Source organism: Typopeltis vanoorti, chromosome 5, assembly GCF_054136105.1.
Source record: "Typopeltis vanoorti isolate ZY-2024b chromosome 5, IOZ_Tvanoo_1.0, whole genome shotgun sequence".
Taxonomy (NCBI): Eukaryota; Metazoa; Arthropoda; class Arachnida; order Uropygi; family Thelyphonidae; genus Typopeltis; species Typopeltis vanoorti.
In genome coordinates, this window is record NC_143553.1 from 160,092,309 (window position 1) to 160,105,798 (window position 13,490).

The window sequence follows — 13,490 nt, forward strand, 5'->3', positions numbered from 1 at the left end:
TATTCAAGAAAATCTGTTCATATTTCCCTCTTCCTCCCTAATCATGCATCCACTGCTGTTATTGGTTTTGTAACCTCTCATGTACAAGGTTGATATTTGAGTTTTATTTTCTGTAGTATATAATTATTCTCACCCATGATTTTGTCTCTGGCCTACAGTGAATCATATCATGTAGCTCACTATACTGTAATATATGGGTGATAGCAATACTTAATTGTATTTCTGTTTATGCCTTACAGAAAAAGCAAAGCACAAACTTCTAGCTTCTGTATGCCCTGAACATGTAAACATAACTTTTTTTAATATGCAGTTTTACAAAACAGGAAATTATAGTGATAAATGTTGTTTTTCAACCACTATATATTACATAAGATGATAGAAAAATTGGGTTTAATAGGTAGGAGATTTTTTTTTCTCTCATCTTAGGAAATTATAGTATCTAATTCCCGCCCTCAAAAGCAATTTATTTTACTTCGGTTTAGGCTGACAATTTCACTCCGGAAAATACAGTTTTTACAACAGCTCTGGAATGGGATAATAATGAAGATGAGATAAAAATATTTCCTGGCTGGAGTCCGGAAAAAGCCGACGTTCTTTGGCGTGCTAGATGTGGTGCGTCAACTATGCAAGTGAGAACAAATATTAGACCTGCATTGTGTAGTTGTTCTCAAAAGAGATATGTACATATTGGTAAGCATCTGTGGTTATTGTTGATATATGATATATATTTAAAATTAAAAAGAAGGTTATACTGTCTGTCCTTTTTTAAAGTAATTATTAATTTTATGGTTAAATGTGTGTACTGGGATGCATTGCTTGTTAAGTAACAGTAAGCTTTGCTGTGCACATAAATACTTCTCTTAAACACGTTCATTTTTACTTATTGTAAAAATGAAAGTGTTTAAGAGGGGTTTTATGAGTAAAATTAAAAAAAGAAAAGAAATATTGGGTTGTATTGATGTAAACCTATTACATGTATTTTTGCCATCTGTATGCATATTATTTAAAGACTGTCTGGATAAATTTTATTGAAATTTGGTATTTGAGTATTTGTCAAGGTAAACAGAGTATTATTATTAGTGACAAAATCCAACAAAACATTTTGAAATGATACAAAGCAATAACACTTTCCAGATTGGATGGAATTATTATTATGGGATTCAAGAGATTTATCATAGATTATTATTATTATTATTAGACACCTCCAGGGAGTCCAATGACTCATCGAGGGAGGGGACCTGCTCTACAACTCTATCTCTGCTACTCAATCCACCAACTGATCGCAACTACACCAATGCTATCTACCACCGACCACCACCACTAGTATTTCCAAAGACAATGACAAACATCCATGCCCACAGCAGGATTTGAATCTGCAGCCTTTTGGCTGGAGAGCGGATACACTAACCACTCGGCCAGCCTGGCTGGCCATCTGTTCAGATCTGCTCTAAATCTCACAAATTTATCATATTCCAGCTTAAAATCGTTCACTATCTGCATATTCATTGTCCTTTGAGGCACTGCATAAACTCTTGCTACTGGGATACAAAAAACCTTACTTTTATTCTCTGCTACTATTCTTTCTAGATCAGTGGAATCGTAAAACTCACTAAAGTGGATCCATCTTAGACAACACCATGTCTATATTTCTTAAATAATGTGATGAATAGGAATGTAAGGCATGATAATTAATAAATAACATAAAATGGATTTGCCTTATTATGTATATATTTCATCATCATCATCAAATTCCTGCCATGTACCCTCAAGGGGTGTACAGGATATGACAGTACTACATGAAAAAATTACATCATTACTAACTTCCTATCTACAATTTTCCTCCAAATCAGTCTGTTACTTGTCAAGACTCCAACATTATCAGATCTTATATTTCTATCCTCTAAGGCACTTTGTACTGTATCAATTCACCTATATCTTGGTCTTCCTCTGGGTCGTTTTCCTGCCAACCTGGCAGAGAACACTTGTTTTGCTAATATTTAAATAAATGTATATATTTTAATTAGAATAAAATTTTTGTCCTAGTATCAAGGACATCTTTAGTGTGACTTTCAAATCAAAACCATGGTGCTCTAAATCATGTACATGCAGTTTCCACTGGTCATTGTTGAATGTATTGATAACTACTCTTTCTTTTAAGGTTACACGGTGATCAGCACTCATATTCATGAATTTAGGGACACAAAACACGTGTGTTGAAACGATTATTTTACTGATTAATAATAAAATAATAACTTGACGTTTCAACCCCTGTATTGAGGTCATCATCAGAAGGATACATGTGTATAAGAACCAAGCTACATGTTGTTGCACTCTATACAGGTAAATTACATCTATGTTGTTAACTAATCTTTTTTCTTAGCCTGCCCTCTAGTGATAAAAAAAAATAATAAAACTAAAAACTACAATAAATTCTGCTAAAGTCCTCACATACTAGGATTCTTCTGGAATTATACAGTTTATAGTGTTATATTATGATTATCTTCTGGATTTGTACAGTACAGGTTGCTATTGAATGTTCAGGGGGGGGAAAAAAAAAAAAAAAAAAAAACACTTCACCAAGTCTTGTATTGAGATTTTTCTTCGTGGTTGCTATGAAGGTTGCAGATGAGTCCTCCACATTCTTGGAATGGTTAGACCATCATTTTTATTCAGATTCAGATCATGTTTGAGCATTTCACATGCTTCCTTGAATTTCTGGTCGAACCAGGTTTTGGTGCGGTGTACCTTTCCAATCAATCCTGTGGTATGTGCGTGGTCAGAAAGGCCAGTTTTTCCAAAATGGAGGTATTTGATGTGTCGCTTGTGTTCATCCTTTCTGATTGGGATGGTTCACCCTATTTCACCTATGTATGGAATCTAACATGTGCAATCTATTTTGTAAACCCCTGGGTGTGGCAGGGGATCCTTGGAAGAACTGAGTAGGTGTCTTAATTTGTCGGGGTTTAAAGATGGTTTTGATGTTGTATTTGTGTAGTGTTCTGTCTATTTTTTCTGAAATGCCTCTAACATATGGTATAGCAATAGCATTCTTGAAATCTCTTTTGTTATTAGTGGTTTCTTTGTGGATGATCTTGTGAATGGTTTTTATATTGTATCCATTTTTTATAAAGGTATGTTTGATGGTCTCATATTCATGGTTAAGAGCTTGTTCATTTGAACAAATGGTTTGAGCTCTGTGTTTCAGGGTGCTTATGACCCCTAGTTTTTGTGTTGGGTGGTGATAAGTTTTGTGTATGTACTGGCCTGTGTGTGTAGGTTTGCGGTAAACTGAGAAGGAGAGACAGCCTGTTCTGAAAAAAAAAATTTTTTTTTTCCTGAACATTCAATAGCAACCTGTACTGTACAAATCCAGAAGATAATCATAATATAACAATATAAACTGTATAATTCCAGAAGAATCCTAATACATGAGGACTTTAGCAAAGTTTATTGTAGTTTTTATTGGTGATTTTTTTTTTTTTTAATCACTAGAGGGCAAGCTAAGAAAAAAGATTAGTTAACAACATAGATGTAATTTACCTGTATAGAGTGTAACAACATGGAACTTGGTTCTTATACACATGTATCCTGATGATGATGACCTCAATACAGGGGTTGAAACATCAAGTTATTATTTTATTATTAATCAGTAAAATAATCTTTTCAACACGTGTGTTTTATGTTATTTATTAATTATATTAATAAAAGAGCCACTTTTTCACTATTTTGTTTACCATTTCCTATTTCAGTTTCCATCTGTTATTTTCAATCAATTCTATTTTCAGGTAATTTTTGAACTATTAGAATCAAGATTGTCCATACTCTCTTGTTATCATCTATATCACAGAAAAAAATGTATGTAGTTATCAATTAATTTGAGGTCTTGTTATCCTTTTTGTTTCAGGAATTACATTTATCTTAATATTGGAAATTTTTTCCCCCCACTTGGTTAGATTATAATAAATTTAGTTTAATCCTTTATCCAAGTGTAAGCAAACTTTGTTTGCTTACTTAACGCATATCCCTTAAAGCAGTGCTTCCCAAACTTCTGGATGTCAGGGCCCCCTTTGGAAAAATTAAAATATATTAAAATACATGGCCTCCCTCGAAATAAATCTTAATATATAGTAAATAATAAATAATCGTAATATTATAATAATAACATATATTATTATAATATTTATTATATTTATATTCAATACAAAACATACGCAGCGAATATTGCAAATATTACATTTTTAGCATCTTACATACACTGACACGGCACATTATCTCATATTTTTATATAGATAGATATATCGTTATTGTACATTTGCAGTACAAGCACATGAAATGTAAAACGATTAGTAATAAAGAAAGAATTAAAAACATAAAAGAAGTTTAATAACAATTGAATGGATGTGTTTCAATACTGCTACACCAATATCAGGTGAAATATTTGAATCTGCAATTCTTAAATTTCTGCTTCAAAATGAAACTTATATGAATAAGCATATCTTTACTAATATTCATTAGGCGGCGAAATACGCATGAAGCAAAATTTGTGATCCCGCACCAATGTGTGATTTTTTCCATTAAAATATAAAAAATAACAAAAAAGAAATAATAAAAAATTAAATACGTTTCTTTTAAGATAAAAAAAAAACTACTTAGTCTTAAAAGATTTAAAATTTTTCATTATTTCATGTCCCCCCTCAACAAACCTACTGCTCTTAAAAGATTTAAAATTTTTCATTATTTCATGTCCCCCCTCAACAAACCTACTGCCCCCAAGCGGGCCGTGTCTTACAGTTTGGGAAGTGCTGCCTTAAAGCATTCCCTTAGTGCATAGCATTATACATGCCTGCAAGGAGATGTGCTTTGCACTATGGGAGATACTAAGACAAGTAGTGATGAGAGCTTGGTTCACCTTTAACATGAGTTGCCTCAGTCCTGAAAATACTTAAGGCACAAACTTTGTTGCTTACACTTGGATAAAGGATTAAATTAAATTTATTATTTATCTTAATGTGTTTCTTTTAATTGATCTAGTTGCTCATCCTTGCATCCTATTCTCTTATGCTCCAAGTAGCAATGCTTAAGATTTTTCTTTTTTATAGCTTATATCTTTTTTGTGCCAAGGGTAATTGTCATTTTAAACTGCCTGGCTTTATCTTTCTAGAGACAAGTCCTGCTAATTACTAGCCAAGAAGTAATCTGGGATGAAATTGCCTCTTATAGGCAGTTCCATCATAGACTTTTGTCTTATCGCTTCTGAAGGCATGTGCTTTAGATTTTTAGGAAAAGTTTTGCTAATTTTTCTTGAACTCCTGGAACATAATATAAAGAAGGCTTTTCTCCAAACCAAGCATTATTGTACATAGATGAAGGTGATGATTTGATTTGGTATGTTAGGCTATCAGTGGACTTGACTGTCCTATAAAACATCTTGCAAAGTATAAGAGAGAGCATATTGATATTATGCTAATTCATAGGTGTGGGAAATAGTGCGGTTTGCTGGGGACTGCATTAACCAGTTAGGTTTCTGGATTTTCAATCGCTCCTATATCTTTGGGAGGATGAGGGATTGAATTGTGAGGTTTCATTCTATCTGTCTCATAGCCATGATGTGTACAGTTTTAATTGCATGACCAGATTCATCAAGCGGTTAGGGGAAGTGCCTAAGTAAGGAAGCCAATTTATTAGTTTAATTAATGCGGTCATGATTATGTTGAAGTTATCCACTTTCTTTATATATATATATATATATATATATATATATATGGGGTTCTTAAAGGTCAAAGCTGTATAATTGAGAAGAGACCTACACATAGTCTTTAAAGGAATGCTGAAAATCGACCACAGCTTCTTACCTACTGTCCAATCCTCACCTTCTCGTGGTGCACCCTGTTGGGTATCTACCTGGATACTGAACAAACGAGGATGGGCTGGCAATTTGGGATTTAGCCGACCAAATTGTATTCTTATTGGCTTAAACCGATATACAAAATGATGATACAACATGACAAAATTTCATGCTGGCTGGGGCGTTGCCCGATTAAACAAGGCCCCCATTGTTTTCGCCAGGCAACCAGGGCGAACAGCGAAAAGTCAGCTACTGGACCAAATCTGAAAGTACACCCCAACTCAACATCACCAGAGTTAAAGATCGCTACTATCAATATAAGAAGCCTGAATGGCAAAGAAATGGAGCTAGCTGAGGAATTAAATAAGTATCAGATTGACATAATAGGGGTGACTGAAACAAAAAAGACCAAAACTGGTGAGATTGTTCTGAGCAATAAATACAAAATGTTATATTCAGGCAGTGACAATCAAGGAAAAGAAGGAGTAGCCATAGTATTGGACACAAAATACGAGGCTAATCTTGTTCAATGGCAGGCAGTCTCTAGTAGAGTGATGTGGGCAAATATCAGAATGAGGAACTGGACAATGAGACTTATTTGTGCCTGTGGTCCCACAGAAGGTTCTACTAAGGTAGAAGTAGGGGAATTTTTTGATTCTTTAGACAAAGCAACTGACACAATGAAAAAGGAAAAGTTTGTCCTTGTTGGAGTTCTGAATAGCAGAGTAGGAAATGATTGTCAGACATACAAAAATATTTTGGGAAAATTTGGAGAAAAGAGCTAAGCTAATAATAATGGCAAATATCTGTTGGATTTCTGTTCAGGACATGGACTGGTTATTACTAACACCATGTTCCAACATAAAAATGTGCACAAATTCACATGGAGAGAAAAGGCAAGGAATAAGAAAAGTCTCATTGACTATGTTATTGTAGATAGTGATGTTTTCTCCCTGGTGCAGGACACCAGAGTGTACAGAGGATTTGAAATTGGAAGTAATCACTATTTAGTCTTGAGCAGGATAAAATTGAATTTCATATTGAAAAGAATAACATGTAAGAAAGTTTTAAAGCGAATAAAAGTTGAGCAGTTCTCAGATGTGAACTGTAGACTAAAATACACAAAGATTATTGAAAAAATGAAAGAGTTTGAGAACAGGAACCAAACATTGGAGATGCAGTGGCAAGCCTTGAAGAAAACCCTGATTGATTCAGCCAGAGAGGCATATAGTGAGGTTGTCTACAAGGATAAAAAAAATCAGAACTTGATGGTGGACACAGGAAGTTAAAGAGGCAGTGAAGGAAAAGAAACAAGCATATCAAAAGTTCCTGGCAAATAAGTCAGCTCTAAGAGAATACAGAGGCAAATGTAAGAAAGCAAACACTGTGTAAAACTAGCTAAACAAAAGTCATGGGAGAACTTTGGCAAGAACATAGAAAATAAATATCAAGAAGGTGGGAAGATATTCTGGAGGTTGTTGAAGAAGCTTAGGAATGGAGGAAAGAGTGCTGTAAAAGGAGTTAGAGATGATAAAGGTGACATGAAAACGGGAGAAAAAGATATCCTTGAAGTATGGAGTAATTCCTTCGAAAAATTGCTAAATGAAACAAGCAGTATAATAAATTTAGTTTAATCCTTTATCCAAGTGTGAGCAAACAAAGTTTGCGCCCGAAGTATCTTCAGGACTGGGGTAAGGTGGTACAACACCAGGGCAACTCGTTGCAAAGGTGGAGTAAGTTACCAGCACTCCTGTCTCAGTATCTCCTATAATGCAAAACACATCTCCTTGCTGATATGTCTAATGTTATGCATTAAGGGAAGGGCCACTACCCAGACCAGTTTCGACCTTTATTGAGGTCTCTTCAGTGGGAGCCAGGCCCAAGTTGAGATACCAGGCAGAAGCTTTAGCAGGTCATCTCTACCTATAGGAGTTGCCAAATGGTGTGCCACCCTTTTTTTAATAAATTACTTTGGATTTAGAGAAAGATGTTGAAAGTTTATTTTTCACTTGGTTAGAGTATAATCTTCTTCTTATTATTGTGCTATCTTCTATCGAAGGTCAGCGACCATCTTGGCGAACAAACTGTGCTCTTGTGCTAATCTGAGCAGTTGTGCACTGCTCTTTCCTGTCCATGTCTTAATGTTGTCAAACCATGATATTCTTTTTCTTCCTCTAGTTCCTTTGCCACCAATTCTTCCTATCAAAATAGTTTGTAGAAGTTGGTATTTGCTGTTTCTCATGATGTGGCCAAGATATGATGTTTTTCGTTTCTTGATTATTTGTACAAGATGTTTAGCTTTGCCAATGGATTTTAAGACATCTTCATTGGTAATTTTTTCTGTCCATGATATCTTTAGCATTCTTCTGTATAGCCACATCTCAAGGGCTTCGATTTTCTTGATGGTTGTCGCCTTCAATGTCCATGTTTCAACTCCATAGAGCAGAATAGACCACACGTAACATTTCAGCATTCGGCATCTGACTTCCATGTTTAGGTCTTTATTGCAGAATAGTGTTCTCATTTTCATGAAGGACTGCCATGCAACTTCAATCCTTGTCTTTATATCTATTTCTGGATCCCACCGTTCATTAAGCCAGCAACCAAGATATTTATATCTTGACACTTGATCAATATTTTTCCCATTGAATGTCAGTTTCATTGATGAGGCTGGATGTTTGCTGATGATCATGTATTTTGTCTTGTTGATGTTTATATTTATTCCCATTCTTTGGCTTTCTATGTATACTCTGTCAATGAGTTTTTGGAGATCCATCTGTTGCTATGCAGTTATGATTATTTGTTATATATATGAAGGATATATATGAAGAATGTTTTTTTTTTTTTTAAAAAAAGGAAATGATTGCTTTCTTGTATTGCATTATTTTCTGCTGTTTTTCAGATCTAGTTCTAAATAAAATTTAATTGTTTTATTTGTCACCATCAATTTTCTGATGTGTACCCTCAAGGGGTGTACGGGATATTATGATAGTAGCACATGATTAATAATTTCCTATCAGCACTTTTCCTCCAAATTACTCTGTTACTTGTCAGCATTGAAAAATTGTTATGTTTAATATTTTGATCTTTAGCTTACTTCTGACAGAATCAATTAACCTAGATTTTGGTCTTCCTCTGGGCTTGGTCCTGCTTTTCACCCTCCTGATTAGATAGCAGGTACACTAGTTGGTTGCATACCTGCTCTCCAAATTTAGGTCATAGTTCGAATCCCACTGCATGCTTGGATGTTTGTGATTGTCTTACCTTGTCTACTGCTATAATGGCTTTTTTGGCATAAAAACACTGATTCTGTTTAGGTTACTATATAACTCCTTAGATTATGAGCAGAACTTAGATTAACTCTGCTCACACATTCTTTAATGCTGACAATGACAAAGATTATGAGCAGAACTGAGATTAACTCTGCTCACACATTCTTTAATGCTGACAATGACAAATGCCTTCTTAACATATTCACTTTTAATATGACTGTGCCACTGATGCCATCACGCTCCTAATTTTTCTTGGAATTCTTATATCTGTGATCTCTAGGCTTTGATCAAGTGCTTTATTTCTAACACAATTCTCAGATCCATAACTTAAAATTGGCTTTAACACTGTCTTATATACTACTAGTTTAGTGTTTTTGCTAATTTCTCTCTTAATACTTTCAGATTTATTCAACTGGCTTCCCAATATACCAGCTTTGCTTATTCTGTTCTTCGTCTCCATACTTAATTCCCATCTTCACTAAAAACTGCGTAAATAGTTGAAATATCTTACGTGTTCTATAGGTTCTTCATTGAGAATGTAGTAGAAGTTTTTCGTATGTATGCCTGTTTTCCTAGTTTTTATTGCTGATTTTTGTGCCAAATTTGTTACAGCTGTAATTTAATTTAGTTGGGGAAAATCATGAAAACTTGCACTTTATCAGTTTTGGAGTACATCATCTGCATAAAGCAAAGAATTAAGTTTGATATCTCTGATTTGAACATCAGTTTTAATGCGCTGCATATACTGCAATCCACATAGATCGATGAATTACAGTGCCAGTAGTGAACATCCATGTTTTACTCTTGATTTTACATCAAACTAATTTGAAATGCTTTTCTTTTGGCACATTGTCAAAATCTAATGGTGGCAACTGCTATTTAGCCTAAACCTAACTTGCTCCTCTTCAGGTTTCTCTTCCACAATTTTTCTCAGCCTTTCCTCAAGTATGCTTGCATAAGTCTTATTTGGAACACTTAGTAGAGAAATTCTTCTGTAATTCTCACATTCAGTTTTATTCCCCTTTTTATAGATGGTAACTGTGAGAGCTTACTCCATTTGGAATTCAACCTTCTGTTCAGACCATCGGCTCTTGATTTTTGATAACTTTATCTAAGTGTTCATATATATCCTCTTTACATTTCTTGAATATTTTCTGCTACTACTACTGTTCTGTCAGTACTTGTTTCATTTAACGGTCTTTCAAAGTAATTACTCCAGATATCTGGAATATCTTTATCACCTTGGATTCCTTTCTTCTTTTGCTTGTGTCCATCACAGTGTCTTATTTTTCTATTCTTGCAGACAACTTCACCACATACCTTCCTAGCTGAATCAATCAATCAATATTTTTTTTTTTCAAAGTTTGCCACCGAGACTCCAAGGTTTAGATCTTGTTTTTAATCTGTTTAATTTTTTCTTGAAAAATGTATAGCTTTGATTCTACAGGTCATCACCTGTAAAAGCTGCTCAACTTTAATTCTTTTTTTTAAATTTTCTTCATATTGTTCTTTTCAATATAATATTCATTTTATATTCTCTATAAAACTAAGTGAACATCTCTTCCATTTTCAAATCCTGTGTATATTCTTGTATCCTGAACCACAATAAAGATATTGCTGTCAACAATAACATAGTCAATGAGGTTTTTCTTATTTCTTGCATCTTCTCTCCATGCGAACTTGTGCACATCTTTATGCTTGAACATGGTGGTATAATGAGTAGTTGGTATCCTGAACAGATATATGCAGCAGGTACTTACCATTATTATTAGTCTTGTCCTTTTCTCCAGATTTTCCCAAAACATTTCTGTATATCTGGGATTCATTTTCTACTTTACTGTTTAGATCTCCAACAAGGATAAGCTTTTCATTTTTCTTTGTCAGCTGCCTTCTCTAATGACTCAAAAAATTCCTTCACTTCCTTAGGAGAATCTTAATTGGCACAAATAAGTTTCATTGTCTGTTTCTTCATTTTGAAGTTTGCTCCCTTAACTACTTGAAATTGCCTTCCATTCAATAAGTTTTTCTTCATGTTATGTTCAGTGCTATCATTGCTCTTCGTTTCCTTGATCATTATCACCCAAATATAGCATCCTATGTTTATTTAGTAGGATCTCACATGTTTTAGTCTTTGTTTCAGTGATATCTGTTTTGTTAACCTAGTACTTTTCTGGTTCTTCTGCAAGTTCAATCTCTCTCCCATTGATACTCCTTACATTGATGGTTTCTATCTTCAGTTCTTCTGATGTGTTTGTTCAGTAGCTGACTTTGCACTGTTTGACATGGTTCCCTAATGAAAATTGTGGGGGCCTTGTTTAACCAGGCTATTCCCCACTCGGCATGAAATCATATCATGTTGTATCATTATGTTTATGATTTAAGACAATAGAGTACATTTTGGTCAGCTAAGTCCCAAATTGCCAGCCCATCTTGCTCATTCAGTATCCAGTGCATACCTACTAATGGGACACACCATGTGAAGGTGAGGGTTGGACATTAGATTAGAAGCTCTTTTGGTTCTCCACATTCCTTAACCCTGCAGAGATCGCACTCGAAAAAATTGCAGCATAGGTTGCATGTATCAGAGAGATACATTCATTACTAGTATGTGCTAAAATGCAATAAAACTTAAAGAAAAAACACTGCATATATAATGCATGATGGTTTATTTATTTTCAGTTACAATCTAGAAATTATTGAACAAAGAAACAAAGAAAAAAAAAAATCTAAACCAAACTATACTGACATCGGAGGTCGCAGTATCTCTCAGATACAATTTACTATGAAATATCACAAATCTTTACATAACACATGTTAAATCAAAACTGACTGCATAAACAATGTGGAATATCACTCGTAATATATGAATGCACAGTTACTCATGACCTCCAAGCTATACGCTGGATATGCGTAAGAATATTTATATAAACAATTTGCATGTATCTGTCAGATCAGCTGCGACCTCTGCAGGGTTAAAAGCTATGTGAAGGCCTTCTCCCAGTTATCTATTTTTAACCCTTAAGCAACGTTCTTTTTTATTTGTATAATTTAAATTTCTGCTGAGATGTTGTACTTTCAAGTCCTCTGGAAACACTTTCTGTAACTCTAATCCAGGGAATTTTAATAATATTCTGATAATTTTACTACTTTCATGTTGAAATATAACTTTTGCCATTGCATTAGCTATCAGTATCTAGCTCCATAGATTTAACTTATGGGTGAGACAATGGGCAGTAATCTCCACTGTAACACATTATATGTGCCTGAGATGGGAGCGTGTTATGCTGTACATGTTGGGGGTATTAAGAGCAACTTGGTGTGAAATGAACTACTCCTTATATACATGTAGCTTAGTTGTGAAGATATTTCATACTCACACTTTTGTTTACTCATGCATGGATAAAATAAGGATGAAAACAAGAATATAAAATGAAAAGTTTGAAACATTGCTATTTAGTTCAGTGTAATCCTTAATCAGAGACCATCTAGAAACCAAAACTAATTCTAGGCTTATATACCAGTTATTACTTGTCAAAGCTTTTTTTGAAGTCTGTATCAATGTAGATATTAGTTTGCTGTTTTTGAACATAACATATGGATGATTTTATCCTTTCTCTAATATATGAAAATTATTCAAAGTTCTACTTGACATTAAAAAAATGTACTCTCCCAAGACAGACTGCCCTCATCATATTTTAATGATATTTTCAGTTGTTATCATTGTTTGGAGAACGATTCCTTGTTATGAGAACCATTCTAAGAAGAGGCAGTCAGTAGATAATAGGAAGAACAGTAAAAACAACATAGATGTATATTTTTTTGAAAATATACTTTGTAACATTAATATTTATTACAGAAATGGTTTTTCTATTACTTATGTTCTTTTGTTTATTTCAAGTTAAAAAAAAACTTGTCATCATCAAATTCCTGGAATTTACTCTAAGGAATTGTACAGGATATTATGATAGTACCACATGAAAATTTACATCATTACTAACTTCAGATAGACATTTTTCCTCCAAATTAATCTGCTATCTGTCAAGACTCCAACATCATCAGATAACTGAGAGGAGATCTCCACCTAGCCTTTAAAGGAATGCAGAGAACTGACCAGGGCTTCTGATCTAAAGTCCAGTCCTCACCTTCTTGTGGTGCACCCTGTTAGGTGTCTACCTGGATACTGAATAAATGAGTATGGGCTGACAATTTGGGATTTAGCTGACCAAATTATATTCTTATTGGCATAAACCACAATGTAAAACAATGGTACAACATGACAGAATTTCATGCCGGCAAGGTCATTGCTCAGTTAAACAAGGCCTCGTTATTTTTGCAAGAGAACCAGGGTGAACAGCAAAAAGTCAGCTACTGGA

At 34.2% G+C, this 13,490-nt stretch overlaps 1 protein-coding gene across 1 annotated transcript in view; it reads left to right on the forward strand.

The window, feature by feature from the left end:
- The window catches only part of LOC150107000 (uncharacterized), an 89,462-nt gene that overhangs the window by 15,489 nt on the left and 60,483 nt on the right, over window positions 1-13,490 (forward strand). Inside the window, exon 2 of the mRNA XM_090392878.1 lies at window positions 483-690. Coding sequence (XP_090249004.1) covers window positions 483-690 — 208 coding nt within the window. The remainder of the gene's footprint in view (window positions 1-482; window positions 691-13,490) is intronic.